General features: G+C 36.0%; 1 protein-coding gene across 2 annotated transcripts in view; it reads right to left on the bottom strand.

Moving 5' to 3' along the window:
• The window catches only part of LOC136027028 (chloride channel protein 2-like), a 124,309-nt gene that overhangs the window by 11,650 nt on the left and 93,283 nt on the right, over positions 1–19,376 (bottom strand). For both annotated transcript variants that reach the window (XM_065703942.1, XM_065703943.1), the window contains exons 14-17: positions 13,662–13,782; positions 6,405–6,804; positions 4,727–4,872; positions 1,298–1,394 (exon numbers count right to left, since the gene is read on the bottom strand). In XM_065703942.1, the coding sequence (XP_065560014.1) occupies positions 1,298–1,394; positions 4,727–4,872; positions 6,405–6,804; positions 13,662–13,782 (764 nt within the window). The remainder of the gene's footprint in view (positions 1–1,297; positions 1,395–4,726; positions 4,873–6,404; positions 6,805–13,661; positions 13,783–19,376) is intronic.

Below are 19,376 nucleotides of genomic sequence, written 5' to 3'. Positions count from 1 at the left end.
TTTATATTGTCATAAGTTATATCGCTTGCAACTTATACACAAAACACTTTCAGGGAAACTGAACATACAGTGAAAACATTTTTATTTTTAAAATACTCGTCAATATCATTAATAAAATCAGAAAATAGACATGTATATTTGTCTATAACCCTAAAGATTTTTAGAAATTTAAACAATATTTGTCGTCTTAATTTATGCGAAAAACAAACTTATTTCAAACATTCAAACGAAAAACAAAATATTTTAAACGTAAATATTTGAAAAAAGACGTATAAATTAAACGGTGTAAACACACTGCTACAAACGATACGCTTGAAGTATTTACACTCAATCTAATATTGATTCTTCGTCATTCATTAAAAAACTTAATATATTTACAATTATTATTCTTAACTATTCATATTCTTAAACGCGGATTGTTGTGGAGCACCGAAGTAATAAAGATATACAGTAAAATCGAATCTGCTTAAAATATTAATAAAGACAGGCGAACATACGTTTTACACCTGTACACTTATCATTTAATAAAGTATAACCACCCTTCTATCTCTACAAAATTTGAAAATCTTGGAGAATTGGGTCATCTTTGTTCAAATATAGGCTAGTACCTTAGTGACCTTAAAATTGTTTAAGTTTTTTCATTGTAGAAGCATGTCAGTGTCTATTATTTGTACGTTTTCAAATCAATATTAATCTAATCGTATAGAATAAAATATTATTTTTGTTAACCTCAGATAATATCAGGATAATCTATATCTTAACACGTTTTGTAAATTAAAAGAAACAATGAATTGATGATTCTTTTTTCTGGCTAATTCATAATAAAGAAGACTCCCTTAAGTTCTTTTTGCACAAAAGATTGGTTTAAATTTCACAAAATCTGCTCTCTCTCTCAAGCCAGAATACCACATTTAGATCTTACAATTTATGAAAAATATATCAAATAAGTAATAATCATGACAAACCTTTCCTAAGCATCTGCAAGAATAAAGCCCTACCACCACCAAAAAAACAAAATGTAACCACAGTAACTTTCTTAATTAGTAAAAAACTCCCTTAAAAAGCTCCCTTGAAATCTTCCTTAAAAAGCTCCCAAACTCCCTTAAGTTCTTTTTACACCAAAGATTGGTTTAAATTTCACAAAATTCTGCTATCTCTCTCTCTCTCTCAAGCTAGAATACTGCATTTAGATCTTACAATTTATGAATAACATACAAAATAAGTAATAATCATGACAAATCTTTCCTAAGCATCTGAAAGAATTTAGTCCACCCCCCCAAAAAAAAAATGATCTTACCAGCGTAACTTTCTTAATTGGGAAAAAGCTCTTCATATCATGCGAAGTCAGTGAAGCATTTGATCGACGAAAAATGGTCTCAAAAGGACTACGGGCCCTGAAAGATTTTAACTGATTAGTTGCATATATCCTTAACTTTAGCACCAACGTAGCATCAAGTATTATCGCTGCTATGAAAAAATACCTGGTAATTTTCGGGTTACTAGAATGGGATATTAAATAGCAGATACCGATAATGACCAAAACTAGGTTCGACATAAGCTCAACTTGGCTTCTCAAACCAGATTTCAAGTTGTTGGACAGAAACAGGATTATCACATTGTCCAATAGCTTATCTGTATCTGTTTTCGATTAGAAGTTGCTGTTCACAACTACATTCACTGTACATCTTAACAAAAACCTGGAATTTAGTTATTTGAAAAACTAAACTAAGTTTTGAGATAGGTCCATTTTTGGTTGTGGGTGAGATTTTAAATCGCCTTTTAAGATGATCTTCAAGAATATTTGGCTCTTTTTTGTTTCAGTGGAAGTTGAAAATCTTTGCGTTCCGTGCGTCTTCAAAACCACATCTTCAAGAATATTTGGCTCATTTTTGTTTCAGTGAAAGCTGAAAATTTTTGCATTTCGTGCGTCTTCAAAATCACATCTTCAAGAATATTTGGCTCTTTTTTGTTTCAGTGAAAGCTGCAAATTTTTGCATTTCGTGCGTCTTCAAAATCACATCTTCAAGAATATTTGGCTCTTTTTTGTTTCAGTGAAAGCTGAAAATTTTTGCATTTCGTGCGTCTTCAAAACCACATCTTCAAGAATATTTGGCTCTTTTTTGTTTCAGTGAAAGCTGAAAATTTTTGCATTTCGTGCGTCTTCAAAATCACAATTTGACCTATCACGTTTCAACGTTTTTACGTCCTATCACGTTAAAGCTGACTTTAGAAACCACTAAAACTAGGTTAAGATAGGATTTTATATTTATTTTATGAACTGGATTTCATGTAAGTCATTTGACGAAGAAGAACAGGTTATCTTATGGCCGAATAATGTGTTTCCTTCCGTTTGATTTAAAGTTGAAAAAGTACACTCGACCAAACAGTGAAACTGGGCTGAAAATAAGAAGAGATTGTTTTTTCAGTCTGTTGGTCAAATTTAAGAAAGGCTTTTATACTTTGTAATACAAGAATATCAAACAATTTTCTTTTTGAACCCTCTCAAACTTTTGGAACAACAGAACATCAAGGAGAAAACTTTAAATAGTTTTATTAATTTCGTACACAATAAATTTTTCTTAAATGAATTTTTCCAATAGCAAAGTTAAAAAAAAGTAATATCTATTTGAGAAATTTCTTACCAAGTAAAGATTCTATTTTGAGACACTTTAAATTTGCAATCTTAATTTCTATTCAGTTCAAGTCTCAATTAAAATTTAATTTGGACTGTCTTCAAACTGCAGTATCAAAAATCTAAGACCATACTTTCTACTTTGATAAATTTATTGATACTTCAAAAAATAGTTATCCCTTCGAGTTGATTCTAAAAGCTAGTCATAGTAATTGCAGAGGCGCCATTTGGGCCAAATCTTGGGGTGGGCATGAACTCCATTTTGCCCCCCCCCCCAACTTTCACATAAGAAAAAATAACCCAATGTGGAACTCAACCACACTGACCTCTAAGATTAATTATAACATCAAAAATCATAATCAAAGAGGTTAAGTGATTAAACTGAAAGTGGGAAATTCGACCAGACTAAAGGCTGGCCATCCTCAGCGAGAAACTTTCTTATTTAAGTAAACAATACGTCGGTGAAAGTAATAGGCGTGCAGTAATTTCAAATCAATTGGATAGAATGGATTATGTTGGACATAATAAATTATTATGGCCGGCAAAGGGCCCTTTGTGGTGGAAGCTTGGGCCCCCTGAAAAATCTGGGGTGGGCATTTGCCCACCCCTGACCCCCCCCCCCCAAATGGCACCTCTGAGTAATTGTCTAGACCTAGACGAACACTTTTTGAACTTAAATAGTAATATTTTTTAAAATCATAAGTTAGTTTGTGAAATATATGATAAGGAGGATGATTTTGATTTGGAAGTAATTAATTCCCCTTTACCATAATTTAACATTCATATATCACCTACTCATTTTTTTACCCACAATTATTTAGGTATACAAGAATATGCTGTAATTATATGAATTTTATTAAAAATTTATGTTAAATTGTAACCCAATTTCAAGCTGTAAACTGGTTTTATGAGGTTTTTCCGCGATTAAAACAGCTAGACAATTTAAAATGTTAGTATTCAACATAATATATTTTTAAGCAAACGCAAAAAAAGTTGTCAAATAATACTAATGGATATTATTTTTACAATTGCTCTTTATTTTTCTTATTTGAATTGGCGACTTGTATCTATACCAGCTTGAAAGGCTGTTAATATTTACCTTGATGTTCCAACAACCAATTTTTCTTGAAGCCACCTTTTGTTTCTTGAACAAATTTTGAGATTTGTTCAAAAAATTGGTTCTTTTTAGATTTGTTCTAAAAAGTGAACCACCTCACTAGTTTTCTCCCGTCAATTATACATGTACTCTCCTTTTGCAAGTAATTTCAAACGATTTTACAAATATGCATGTTTTTCACAAGTTTCATCTACACTATATTCAAAAACCCATGGTAAGTGCATCATGGTGCCTCGGTATTATATGGTGCTATCATGGTACTATCATATGGTATATCATGGTGCCTCGGTATTATATGGTGCTTTCATGGTACTATTATATGGTATATCATGGTGCCTCGGTATTATATGGTGCTATCATGGTACTATTATATGGTATATCATGGTGCCTCGGTATCCTAGGTGAGGAGTCTAGAGCACAGAAGCCCATAAAGGCTAGTGTGTATTTCTCTCATGAGCCCTGAATGATGGTGATCACTTGGGAATGTGAGGGGTTCTTAAGGTTGAGTTTACCATTCCTTATATTTACAAACTTTAATGTTACATGTCTATGGATCTTTCTATTTGGCTAACTGTGCTGTACTGTTTGTCCAAGGAAATTGAATGAGTGGGTAGAGTCAAGGTCTAATTCAAGTGGTTATTTGTCCAATGTACTAAAAGCAGGAAAAACATTAGTTTTTCCCAAAGAATAAATACCTTTAATACATTATATCAGCACCTTGAATTCACAAATTCCAGAGAGGGGAGGGGGACATTAACTTGTCAATATCAAGAAGGGGCAGAAAAATTTGCTTTTTAAATCAATTTTTCAAAAGAAACTACCAAATAAGGCAATTCACCCCAAACCTCATTTTTCAAAATATAAGAATGGCAGGAGGGGTTACAAGTACTTCACCCCTCCTTGCAACAATGACAAATTTGAAGGAGTGAAAGTTCTGCTGCAGTAAAACCTAAAAGTAGAAAAAAGAAAAAACTGACCTATAGTCATCCCCAGTGAAAGTTTGATAAGGTGTGATTGGTAAAGATGCAGGTAGAGAGTGTCCAGGTGGAACACTGGTCGACATTGTTCTTTTCAAGATCGATTTTCTGGGACTTGATCCCCGGCTGAATGCAAGTGGACTGCTCTAAAAATTAAAATAACAATTAAGCTGGATTAATTTCTACAGAACAATAAAAATTAAGTTAATTGCATTTAATAAGTACAGTAAAAATGGTTTGATAATGCAGATGAAAGAATAAAACAAGGAAGTAAATAAACTTCTCACTTACTTAACAAGTGTAATTGCAAAATCCTAACAAGAATAATAATTTTTTGGCTATTTACCAACAGTAAAATTCCACAAACACATAAGACGAATGTTTTGTAAATATTTTCTCTGAACCTTTCAAAAGAAAAAAAATGGTAAATATAGCTAATAGATTTTGAACTCAAGATTTTGGTTGGATTTAGTGTCTGTATAAAACTCGGAGAGCAGAATGCTCCATTTTATTTGTGTGAGCTTTTTTATTATTAATGTACGTAATAGTTATGAATACACTAGGCTTTAAAAAATTAATCTACCTTCACAAATTGAGCAGAACATCAATTTGGAAAGGTAGTTTGCATTTGGGCAAACAAAGAAAAATATGAATGAAAATGTTTAGTTTTGGTACTAGGACCTCACAGAATAAAAAAAAATCGCTATATTTGGCAATATACAATGTTTTTGTGCCATTAGGACATAAATAAAAATGATAAGAGTGTACACATACAGAAAAATTATATTAGGAATGAATGCAAAGGACGCTCTGATCTTCAAACACAAACCAACAAAGATAAACAAGTATTTTTTACTGAAAGTAAGAAGAAGCATTGAAAGAGTAGAAAATTCCCCTCACGAACAGTTCTTTCCTTAGAAAATTTTACCACGGATAATTCTCTGTAGATAACCCCCCCCCCCCCCCAATCCCCCAGATTCACTCTTCGCTTAACCGTTTTTCAAATTTTACTAGAAATCCTGACCCCGTGTATGAAACACTCCCGCAAAAAATCAACTCTCCCACCAAAAGTTTACTATTCCGCAACTCTCTTGAAGGATCCCCCAAACAATTATGGTTTACTTTGTAAGGAATATACACTAGGGGAGTTTTTTTTCAAGCACTTCTGTGCAAAATTGAAATCTCATTCAAATATTACATTTAATCTCAAGGAATTATCTGAAAATATTCACCTTCCCTGGGAAATACTATGATAAGACTCATGATACACCCTCTACCCCAGCGGCATCTCTACCTTTGTGCCGGTAAGCAAGACAATGTAATCTTTCATCCTGAACAGAAAAATATTTTCAGTGGTCGTAGGGGTTCTAATGCACCCTAATACATACTACATTAAAAGCGAGACTGGATATTATATTCAGGAACCAAGGTGGCTTCTGGTAATATTCCTAGCAATTAAAAATGACAGTATTTCAGTCAAAATCCTGAAATGCCTATTTTAACCATCAATATGAATGGACTATTACCAATTTTTAGTGCGACTGCACGAATTGGAAAACTCAAAACATAAATTTTGATAGCTTGAACTCTAATTGCCGTGAGAAATAAGAATGAAAGCCTTATAAATACACTAACAACACTTTAGATGACCCTTAATGACAAAACGCAAAGCGCCTACCGCTCTATCAGCTTCAGGAACAGGGGTGCCAAATAAGACCCGCAAATCAAATGACGGAGCTTGTGATGCCATTCCACTTAAGGAGGGCCTATCTGAAGGGCTTTCAACCCGGGTATGAGCAGCAGAAGGCATATCATCTAGTGCAGCAGGTATAACCTCAAATCTAGATAAACGACGAACGCGAACTGACGTGTCATCGTCGGCTTTTGTTATTTCATTCTCTTCGTGTTTGGATTTTTCAGGGTTTGAATTTTGATTATTACCCACTGTTTTCACTGATGACTTTGGTTTAGATAGAGTAAAAGGAGATGGAGGTGGAGAAATGGATAAGTAGTGAGGAGGTGGTGATAATGAAGCACCATTTTCATTCCCAAAAATGTAGCTTAATTCACTTCGCACCCTGAAAAAAAAATCATGATAACTATGAAAAATAATAAATTTGAAAATACCACGACAATGAATTATGAGAATCTACAAAAAAGGACCGTTTTTTTTGGACATGGAATCAAAATCAAATCTGTAGATCTGGAGATTACTTATGAAACCTTTGCAGTTGAAAATAAAAAAGTTCCGAGGAACAGAAATTGTCAATGAAGAGATCGAGAAAATAGAACAGGCCGAGTATAACCTTTGCTAGCAGTTAAACTAGCACTCAGTTGGCTTCAATACCAAGTAAACTAAATCAATTATCACTGATTGTAGAAAATTTTTATCAGTAAGATGTTTTGGTTACTTTCTTCCACATTGCATTATATGTTTGTCGTTCATTTTACTGTGGCTGCAGAACTTATAATTTACATTGTTTCTTATCACGAGAACACGCCACGTACAACAAACCATGGTTAAAAATAGGAGTACGCAGGCCGACGTGAAGAAATTTTAAAATTTGGCCTTGTGACTGAATGCATTGTCATTGCAAATGCAGGTCAAAATGGAAATCGGTGTCGTTGAACAGTACACTCAAGTTGACTTTTATAGGGGGTCAAGTGTAACTCGAGAAATGTGAACTTAAGTGTCCTGATTTTTTTTCCCTGTAGTCAGTGTGCGAGTCACTGACTCGCAAATAGAAGTACCCTGGATGAGCTACAAAACTTATGTTGTGAATTCAACCCACGACACAAAATCCATGGACTCGTCGTACCCATGTACTTCTTTTTCTATCCCCCTTGTATCCCTCACCATGGAGCCTTTCGAGGGGGAATAAGTGTATTGTAATTCCATTTTGAGTTGTATTTTGTATTGTATTGCATTGTATTGAATAAACTTCTTCTTCTTCTTCTTCTTAAATATTCGGGCTTAATATTTAAATTCCATACCATTTCTATTCTACTCATATATGTATTTAAATATTCCCAATAATAAAGAAAATTCTGGTTATTTCTTTTTTTTTCAACGCCTTTTTGTATCAAAATGCACTTCCAACATTCAGCCAGGTTAAACAATTTCTATCAAATCTTCTTGGGCTTGACTGGTATCTTGAATTAGGTATTGCTTAAGTAAATGAATATTTAAAGGCATAAAGACATGACTTTTTTTTATATCGTTACTAAATAGTCGCCCGCATGTTTCAGTTGGTTTAATGCAGAGATTTTTTATATAGGTGTCTGCCTCATTGTAAATAAAATGCCATTGACTATCCACAATCCTTATTCCAGAGCAATCATGTTATATAAATACTTTACCGGACCTATTTTGCAACATGTTCAACATTTTTGTAACATTGAAAATTTTTGAGCATATATGGTGACGAGACCAGTAACTCAGTGATTATTGAGGTCTCTTTGATAAACAGCACGTCAGGTAAAAATTGTCCACTTCGTATAATTTAGGATCAAAGCGATGCCAATACTTTGGTTTTTCATCACCCGCTAGAAATGTGACTGAATTTTATTGTATTGAAAACTGTTGATCATACAACTCGCATTTGGTTTTAAAGCCCAAACAGTATTATGAGTCATCCACCTTAAGACTCATTCTTTTAGTAAAGAATTGTCAAAATTTGGCAGCTCAACAAAAATAAGATCATCAGTTTCGACTGGTTTGTCGATTCGTTCAAAAGGACAAATGACCAATTGAAAATACATGTGTGGTAGTAAACATTTTTCAAATTCAATCATATACATATATGCTGTCTCATTTCTAGATATCTGCGTTTTATCAATATCATTGGTTATTTACTCAGATTTCAATTTCATAGTTCGAAAAATGAGTCTGAAACGATCTTAAATGGACACTTCTGGGACAAATTTATTATCATCAGATATAATGAGTGCTGCTTCTTTTATCTTGGTCAGGATTGCAAACCATAGTTATAAAGGGATCTGGGGGTCGAAGACGATAAACAATAGCCAAAACATCTTCGAAATGTTCAGTAAAGTAGTCTGTTGATCCGATAAATGTTGACGGTAGTATTTCTCTTTCTCCGACGACTGTATTCTGTTTCGAAGCTAAGTCATGTAATTTTTGGCCAGAATAGTTTTTTGGCTCAATTTATCCATTGAATGCAATCACGCTTAATATAAATATCGACAAAGATATCGACAAAGATCGACAAGATATTGTTGAAAAAATCTTCCACCGAAAATAATAGCATCAAAACCAATCCAATGCATGAAGGGTGTTAGAGCTTGCAGAGAAAGGCTTTTGGCCTGTAGAGGTCACAAAGCGATACGATACCTAGTTAATTCAAGCCGCGACTTGCATAATCTGGACGACTTGCATAAGGTGTTTGAAGTGACATATCCTCTGTTCATCTTGACCCTCCAGTAAATAAAACAATGGGTAGGTTTATAAAAACGAGAAAGGAAATAATAAATGAAAAGAGGAAAGTAAAATAGGTGAAAAAACGGGGGGTTTGTCAGCCAGTAACAAAATATGAAGATGAAAATTAAGCAAATATTTCGACAAGGACCTCCGCCAAATCGTCCTCAGTGCTCAAAAAAGGAATCTACACGATGGTATGTCTTAATTCGACAACATTTTAACCCAATTGTCTTACAACCATTTCATCTGACTGAAAACTCTGGGCATTAAGCATTAGCAAAGCTCGCGCTTCATTAAATTCAGGAGGGTAGAATAGTCTATAATCGATACCATATATCACAGGGAAACGAGCTGTGCGTTTGGAGGCTGTTGCTTCAGTGAGGCACCACGTTTATTTACATCATCCTCTACCTCTTGCGTTTTCATGTAACTTTTGGCATAGTTGTTTGTGTCTCGCAATATTTATTCTAAGTGATCTACTAGGTTATATGAGATCCCATAATATAAAGGACGTGCGCAGCATTCTTCGACAGGATCATTGGGGTATAAAAAAATTTACTTGGGCACATGAAGGTGGCTCAAAATCACCTCCAATGGTTTTCTGATGAACGTGCCACTAAATTGATTTTGTGATAAATTTTTCAAGCTACTTTAAAACTAAAACATTAAGATTATTGATAATTTGATAATTGTTTATACTTGATGAAGCTAGAGCAAAACCTGGGTTAAAGTTTTGAATTGGTTCGTCAACGTCACTGGCTCTTTAGAGAGCCAATGGCTTCCTTGAAAAGGCAGCCCAATTCATTTGGACATTGTGGAGGCGACAATCGAATGTAGTCATGCAAGGAGCAATCTTCAAAGTGCTACCTTTTTTCTGCTACTTTTCCTCATAAAAATGGAGCGAAACATAAGCTCAAGTTTTGGAATCGTGTGTGAAACCCTTTAAAGAGCGGGTGGCGTCCTAAAAAATATAAACCAATTCATTTTGGACTTTTGGAGCTGGCAATGTAATTCAACCATCTCTAAATGAATAATCTTTGCTTGCTATTCTTTCCTCGTGAAAATAGAGGGTTCCACACTGAATAAGTTCAAAGTCGAAGGGTCCCAATGACTTGTAGATTATTTGCGTAGTTTAAGGCATCGTTATAGGTACGTAATGGGCATTGTGCCACAGCCTTTCGGAGATGAAGATTTTGACGACGTTGTTCTTTTAACCTAGTATTTTTTTTTTATCTTCACTCTCATTTTTGACTCGTTCTAATTCTAGCTGCCTTTTACAAATTGTTCTTTTTTACTTTTATTTTCGACGCATTCCAAGATTCGTTATTACTTGTGGTCTAACAGCGAGTGTCCTTGTTCTTCACTTTCATTTTGATCTTCGTTGTTTTAAGTCTTCTAGCCGAATTTTTCTTTCTTCATGATTTTGAATTTTATTACTTGAGACAATTTTTCAAAACCTTTCGCCTTAGTTGCCCGTATTGGTCTAGTCTCAGTTGATGGTCAAGACTGTTCATTTTCGCCCATTGTGAATTTAAGCTGTTCCAGTCACTCTCTTGGACTTACTACGTTTGATAGTTTAGGTGGTTGGATAATCTTTTTTCCACGAGTCATCAAGGTTGAAGTGATAGTGGCAACTTGTAAGAGACAATCATACCCAATACTAAGAAATAAAATAGCCCTTAACTTCTAAAATGGTGTCAAATCGAAGGTTAAAAAGTGGCATTTTAGGTAATATGATTAATGGTTGCAATACAAAAATATATATAGCTTTTCAGCAACAATTCTACTCTTTGATCAGAAACAAAAAATATACCTGACATTTTTAAATAAGTACTGTGGTTGCAGATACAGCTGTAGCCTAGTAAAAGGCCAACCACATTTCATACTAGCCAAAAGTTGAAAAACGCGTTTTGAAATCACGCTGTAGTAAATCATTCATAATTAATGTAAATTTGCGTGTTTTGGGTCATCATACGGTACTATGTTACCAACGATGAATTGTCCAATATGCTTTATTTAGCTCATAACAGAATAGGCCACAGAGGAAGAATACGTATGGTTAAAGAGTTGCAAGAAAATATATAAAAAGATTCCATGTGAAGTTGTAATGTTGTATTTGAATTTATGCAAACATTGACAAATGAAACAAAGTGCACCTAAGAGAGGTATTGTTGTGAAGCCAGTCATTAGTTCGGATTTAAACTCAAGATGACGAATTGATCTGATAGATTTACAACCAAACAGGGATGGTGAGTTTTAAGTTCATTATGATATTTCTACTCATAACTCACCACAATAGCAAGCTGCCTCAGCCCAGCCCAGCTACGCAGCCTCCTCCTCCGTCTCAATCTATTCAAAGCCTTCCTCTTCACACCCTCCAAGGAAGTTCACATTTGCCTTAAATCTTTTTTTATGACATCCTCCCACACCAAGCGCGGCCGAACTGATTTCTATTTAGCCCTTGACGGTTAGCCACAAATCAATAATCTTTGGAAATCTGTCATCCTTCATCCACAGAAAGTGCCCAGGCCATCTCAACCTTTCTCTCATTATAGCCCTAGACACCGGGATTGAGCCACATTTTTCGTGTTGCATACTGTTTCATATATGGTCGAATGACGCAGTATCTTCTATTGGCTAAATAATTATTCGCTCAAGGTGAAAGGTAGAGGAGATACTTTGCATGCCAGCAATAAATTCGCCAGAGTTGTTTTGTTTCCTTTACCGAGAAAGTACGCTGAGTTTTACGTTCAAGTCATTCCTCCCAGAAAGAGCGGTGAAAAATGTATCGTGACTGAATTACAGAGAAGAAATTTAAACCCCAGAAATGCCAAATTCACCATCAGTGCATGGTGAATGTCAAAATTCTTAGGTGAAAGTCAGAAATAAGGACGTTTAACCAATATTTCGGACATACCCAAAGCGACTATGTGTTTGTTTACATTTATGAGTGAATGTTGGCATTCAGCAGATTTCGAACATTCACGGTAATAGATGCATGTATGTATATATAGTAATAGGAACCGGGCTCCTTCGCCGCTGGTCGCCAGCTCTCGGCACGGGGTAGGCCTCTATACGGGGATTTTCATTGTCACTTGTCTTCTAATTGCATACAGTTTGAGCCTTTTATTGACGTCATGACGTCACCACAGGTCTTCTACAACCACCTTGAGAAAAATAAGAATTATTTCTTAATGTTGTGACCTATTTAGATCGTTTTTGTGGCCAGAAATGTCAATTTGTCACTTGTAAGAAGAAAAAAGAAACTTTGTAGCCGACTTCGAGGCCAGGTCCCATCATGGCGAAACAACAGGCTTGTCTATATAGATTCTCAATGTCACTTATATTGTAGCCAAAGACAATGCGGTCTTCTTGATGTCGTGGCGTCACCATAGGTTTGATACAACCAGCATGGGAAAATACACATTCTTCCTTAAAGTTGTGACCTTTTTAGATCATTTTAATAGCCAGAAATATCAATTTACCAGTTAAGAAAAAAAAAACTATGCAGCCAATTTCAAAGCCAGACTACGGCAATCGGTATGTGGCAGGCTTGTATATATTGATTCTTGTTGTAATGAGAAACCTCCAAATGAGTCAGTTTCGTTTAGTGATTGCTTGTAATTCTCACTGCTACTTTTATTCTATTTGATACTCTTTCCTCAGGAAAACAGAGGGCTCCCCAAGGAATACATAAACGTTGAAGGATCCCAATGACTTGTTATCAACAGTTTCGTTGTTAGTGACATCTTTGTAGGTTTTTTTCTGGTTTTCAGCCACATTTTGTTGGCGTTGAAGATTGTGATGACGCTGTTCTTCTAACATAATATTTCTTTCTTCTTCCCTTTCATTTTTGAATCGTTTTTATTTTCGCTGTCACTTGTCTTCTGACAACACCATTCTTTATTCTTACTCCTTTTTGACACGTTCTGATACTTGCTTGTTCGTTATCGCTTTTATTTCTCTAGAAACTTGTTTAATAGTCTACTTTAGCTGCTCAGATGGGGCTTCATTTGATTATCTCAAATTTGACAGTCTTGGTTGTTCATTTGTCCTCTTGGCATTATCAAACTGTTTAAAACGATTTTTTTTGTAAATTGACTACAGAGGCAAATATGACGTCTATTTGCTCTTGAAATGTGGTAATATATACGACTTCATTATCTTTTTTTTCTAAAATCAAGACTCTTAGCCAATTTTCTCAAACTTCTGACATATACAAAATCTTTTTTTTACGCAAGAAAAATTCTAGGACAACAATTTTCAGAAATAGATATATATATATATATATATATATATATATATATATATATATATATATAGTACCGAGAGGCATGGCATGACTACGCAGCAAGCTTATGTAAATTGATTCTAATTGTCGCTTGTCTTCTAGCCGCAAACAATGTGAACTTCTTGATGTCATGGCATACGCAGAAGTTTGATAAATACAGAAATATATACACACAAACAGACTGTTTCGAACAATTTTCTTACCTGGTCCTTGCTTCCTCTTGCCATTGAGCAGCTACTTGTAAGCGACGTTCTCTACCAATATGAAGGTCAAGCACTTTAAGAAGCTCCCATCTTTGAATAGAACCCAACAGTATCATGTTATCTATATTAAACGAATATTTAAGTTATCAGTAAAAGTTACACAAAAGGGATCTTTCAGTCTGAAGCTCCAATATCTGTTGCAGCCAGCTCCCATCTTTGAATAGAACCAAACAGTATCATGTTATCTATATTAAACAAATATTTAAGTTATCAGTCCAAGCTACTCAAAAGGGATCGTATAATCTTAAGCTACAGTATCCAGTGCAGCCAGCTCCCCCTGTTGAATATCATGCCATCTATATTACACACATATTTAAGTTATCAGTATAAGCTACTGAAAATAGGTCTTTTAGCGTGAAGCTGCAACATCTAATGCCAGGGAACCAAACTTCACTCGATGAAAATATCTTATCATGACTTTTCTAAGGATTTGTGACGTCATTCATATGAAAAATACTTTTCCAAAATCATGACCCTAAGCAATTTTCCCAAATTTGTGGCCTGTTGAATCCGTTTTCTCACTTCAGAAAACAATTATGGGCCAATATTTCAAATCAATTCCAGCGCCAATTTCAAAAATTTGAAGCAGCTTGGCCCCGGAACGGGTTTGTGGCTGGCTTGAATATATTGATTCTCGTTGTCCCTGTAAAATTCCCCTGGAACCCTTGTCCTCGTAGAAAAATCCCCCCATGGAAAGTCAGCCGCCTCTACAGAGAATTACGATTGGATGCATTAGTAGAAAAAAGAACCATAAAAGGGCGGGGAGACTAGTTGCCCTCTAATCTTTTTGTAACTTAAGAGACAATTAGAAATTTTGATTCATGTTTTAATTTACTCTCTCTTGACCTTTTAGGACCAAGAAATAATTTTTTTTTTCAATTTAGGTTTTGTATATTGACGTTGAATTCGAAAATACTTCTCTTGGAATTCAGTCCTATTGAATTCTGAGCGTTCGATTTTCCAGGCTGTAGTCTCTATAATAGCCCATCAGTTTCAAAAATGGCCCAAAATACAAATTCAAAATTGTTAAATTTGAGAATTACCCAAGGTCAAATCACGCTGCAGAAATGCACTGCAGGGCCGACGCAGGGACCTTAGTAGTCAAGAAGCGTCGTTAATTCTTAAATAATAATAATAATAACTGGGACAATCAATTATTAAAATTAGGAAAGGCCTCATTTGGACGGAAGACGTCATTTTACAGTTTTATTCTTGGACACGTGCCTCCATCTTATATTTTTGTCAAACTTACTAAGATATTACCAAACAGCAAGGGAAATATTGGTTTTGCAGTATTAGACAAGAAAAATCAAAACGTTTTTGGAGCTACATACTGAAATAATTATATTAAATAAAACACATAAATAATACACATAATAATTAAATAGAATAATACTGAAATAATACAATGAATAATTACAGGGTTTTATTCTTAGACACGTGCCTCCATCTTATTTTTTTGTCATACTTACTAAGATATTACCAAACAGCAATGAAATATTGGTTTTGCAGTGTTAGATAACAAAATAAAGTTTTTGTAAAGTTTTGAGCTTATTTTCTAAGAAACACACTAGATAATGCGTGAACATTAGCATCATCTTTTTATTTCAATCTTTAATTGAAAATTACCTTCTTTTACAAGCCATTTAACAATTCTAAAACACTTACATATGTCATTCTGAAAAGTATTTCAGTTTACTTCATCCCCCCTTCCCTTAATGGTCACTTAATATGTATAATTCAGGGAAATATATTCCTTGAAACTATTAAATAAAAAAAAACAGTTTTTTTTCAACATATATCACGGAGCATTAAAGCTAAAATTGAACAGAAATCATTACATATCTGAGGGAGTTTGCCTTTTCCTCAAGACCTCTCTCTCTCAATACTTTTTAGTACTTTTAAAAAAGCCCCGTGTTGTTCTATCAAAGCAGTCCTTGTGTTTCAAAAGTTGTTATTGAAGAATTGAGAAAAATCCAAACTTCAGCATATAGAGCGAGGTGATGAGGACCGGGGAAACTCACTCATATACGTAATAATTGCTTTCCTTTTTAAATTTTAAATATGCTTCTTACTTTCTGCCGAAAAAACTCAATTTTTTTTTTTAATATCTGATCGTCTCTAAGACAATGCCCGGAAATCCAACTCCACCTCCACGGTAAAATCCCCCCCTCCCTGCCTCCCACGGAATTATAATTTTGGCAACTCAAACTCGAGGAAAATTTACCTCGGACAATTCCCTTTAACATCTCTACACGTAAAATTGAGTAGGCAAAGAGAAATTAGGATGAATAAAACGAATTTAAAACATGAATTCTGGCAAGTACCCCCAGTATAAAATTTTCAAGAAAAGTTCAGCCCCCAGGAAATTCCCTCCCTATGAAAAATTCTCCGGCGCATTCAGACAGCCCTCGATAGTCACTTGCGTGACGAACAGCATGGCTTCCGGCCGTTCCATTCCTGCACTGACCTCATCTATGTGCTACGAATGATAATCGAGGAGTCCAATGAATGGAGACAAAAAATGTACCTGATTTTCGTGGACTTCGAAAAAGCGTTCGACTCCATCGACCGAGACTTGCTTTGGAAAATCCTGCGGTACTATGGAATCCACGAAAAAATAGTGTCCCTAATTGTTGCATTGTATGAAAACACAGAATGCTGTGTTTGGACCCAAGATGGGAACACCAGAAGTTTCCGTATCATGTCCGGCATAAAACAGGGTTGTGTCCTTTCACCGTTACTCTTTGTCCTCGTTATTGATTACGTACTTCGTGATTGTACAGGATTTGGCGTCCAAATTGGAAAAGCCAAAAAGCTAGCCGACCTGGATTTTGCTGACGATATTACCTTGATGGAGAGGAACAAGGCCAAACTCCAGGATCTTCTTAATACTAGCCGTGAAAATGCTAGCCGACTTGGACTCGGTTAGCTCGGTCACACGGAGAAGACAAAGAGTATGGCAACAACCGATTTCCCTCTGGACATGAAATGCGGAGATTCAACCATCAAGCAGGTCGTGGAGTTCAGGTACCTCGGCAATACTGTGGAGAATTCAGAATCAAGTGAGCGAGAAGTGCAGCAGAGGATTGGGCAAGCCAGTGGAGCTTTTAACCGACTAAAGCCAGTATGGCGATCGAAAAAGTATTCCCTGAAGCTGAAATTGAGGCTATTTAACAGCATCGTCCTTTCTGCACTTCTCTACAGCAGTGAGTGCTGGAAGTTGAATCAGCAACAAGAAAGACAGATCCTAGCCTTCGAAAACAACTGCCTTCGGAGGATCCTGAAAATCGACTGGAGGGATCACGTCACAAACCAGATAGTCCACTCTATCTCAGGCCAGCCCAGGGTCACAGACGTCATCCGGCAACGTAGATGGCGATACCTTGGGCACCTGATCCGTATGAAGGAAGACAGGATCCCTAGGCAGATCCTAGAGTGGCAACCCCAGGGAACTCGCAAGAGAGGTCGACCCAAGAACACGCTGCGTCGCACCTACCAACGGGATTTGTCGAACATCCACACGACGATGCAGCCCCAGTGGGAAGATGTTTGGGCAGCGGCGCACATACAGGATGACTGGCGGCTCTTCGCGGATGCCCTGGGTGCCTCTGGCGGCACAGGAGGATCTAAGGTCTAAGGTAAGGTAATGAAAAATCCTCCTTGTGGAAAATTCCTCATCAGAAAATCCCCCCCCCCAAGTGAAAAGTTTAAGCACACTTCCCAATAAAAGGAACACCTGAGAGGGGGGATGGTTACCCTTCAATCTTTGTAGTCACTTGAAAAGGGCACTGTATTCTAATGAGCCCACTCCCGATATTCTAGGATCATTTGTCCAAAAAGATCGCTCCTGGGAAAATAACAACAAAAACAAACAAGCAAAAAATAAAAACAAATAAACACGCATAAGTGATCTTAATTCTGGCAAAAAATACACAATTCCGTGTTTTGCTCTTTACAAGTTGTCTGATAATCTGAATCTGATGGTTTGATTTTCAGTAAGATTATTTGACTTTAGGAACTGTTTCCCCTCCGTTTTGGAAATTAGGCAACTTAGCCCAGGCTTGTAAATGGGTAACAGAAAATTAATGAATCCTATTTATTTGGTATCATAGGCAACACAATAGCACTCGCTAAGTAAAGAGCGATGTAAGCAAAATGTATTATCTATTTAATTATTTTTTCTTCTAAACACTTTGTTTAGATTGACTTGTTGTAAAAACTTCAAAAGAGGCTTATTCAATAAAAGCGATTGGAGGGCAGCCAGCCCTCCCCCCTATCTCTATCATTTCCAAAAATACATACAATCAAAATTTTGAGATTGATAGTATGTTCAGCATATTTGAAAGGTCCGCTAATTATGTGGAATGGAAGTAAGGGTAATAAGTTATGCCCCGATGACATAGAAGGTTTTTATGGAAGGGGTAGTCTTAAAAACTTTAGAAGAGACTCGTTTGACTGGACACTGAAAGTTCTAGCTCCCCTTCAAGAGTTAAAAGTAATAGTTGGGCAACTACCCCCCCCCCCCCGACGCCCTCTTTTCCAAAAACGCACCTGATTGAAACTATGAGATAGCCATTTTGTTCCAAACAGTCCAAAGAATATAGTACGATGAAGAAATAGATTCAGTAGAAATAAATTTCTATAATAATTAAAACTCAAAAGGACCAGATATTATAGGCAGTACAATAGTACTGCCGAAGTAAAGAGAGATGTAGGCACAACGTATTGTTTATCTATTTTTTCTTCTTATCTTATGATCAAGGAACTTCGCATAGAAGGATTTATCTTAGAAACTCTGCTAGGAGCTTATTCGATTGGAAATTGAAAGTACTAGTGCCCTTTCTAAGAGCCAGACGTCATTGGTGGGTAACCGCCCGCCCTCCAAGCCCCTTATTTCCTGAAAAACATCTCATCAAAATTTTGACTCAGTCATTTTGTTCAGAATAGTAAAAAGGTCTAGTAATTATGTCTTTGAGAATGACAACCCCCTCCAACGCCCCTCAGGGCAAGGCCTATGTTATACTAGCTACACATTATTAGCGTATAAGTTTTTTTTTATGGGAAGGATGGTCTATGAGCTTCAGAGGGGGCTCATTCGATTGGCAATCATAATTTCTAGTGCCCTGTTTAAGAGTTTCAAAAGTAATTGAAAAATAACTAGCCATCCCCACCCTCCTCACGTCACTTTTCCGAAAATGCATCAAATGGGAATTTTGAAATAGCCATTTTTCTAAAAATAAACCAAAAATCATATAACAAGGCCTTCAGGTACTGGCACAATCCCCTCCCCAGTCGCGGTGCAAGGATTATAAGCTATGTCCCGTGGTATATAAGGTTCTTATGGAAGGGGTGGTCGTGCAAACCTCAGAGGAGGCCAATTTCATTAGAAGTTGAAATTTGTGTTTCCCTTTTAAGATTCAAAAGTGATTTTAAGGACATTAAGCCCCCCCCTCCTTAACGCTCTCTTTTTTCCAAACGAATCTGATCAACATTGTAAGAAGCTCATTTTCTTCAAAATTGCTGTAGACCCTCTGGATCCTCAGAGTCCAGAGGCAAGGGTTGTAAGCTATGCCAGGGGGGATGCGTGGTTCATATGGATTGGGTGGCCATAAAAACTTCTGATGGGGCTCATATAATTAGAAACCAGAAGTT

This window comes from Artemia franciscana, chromosome 5 (genome assembly GCF_032884065.1).
Source record: "Artemia franciscana chromosome 5, ASM3288406v1, whole genome shotgun sequence".
Lineage (NCBI taxonomy): Eukaryota > Metazoa > Arthropoda > Branchiopoda > Anostraca > Artemiidae > Artemia > Artemia franciscana.
The sequence above is the reverse complement of the archived record's forward strand: the minus strand, read 5'-3'. Positions and strand labels throughout refer to the sequence as shown.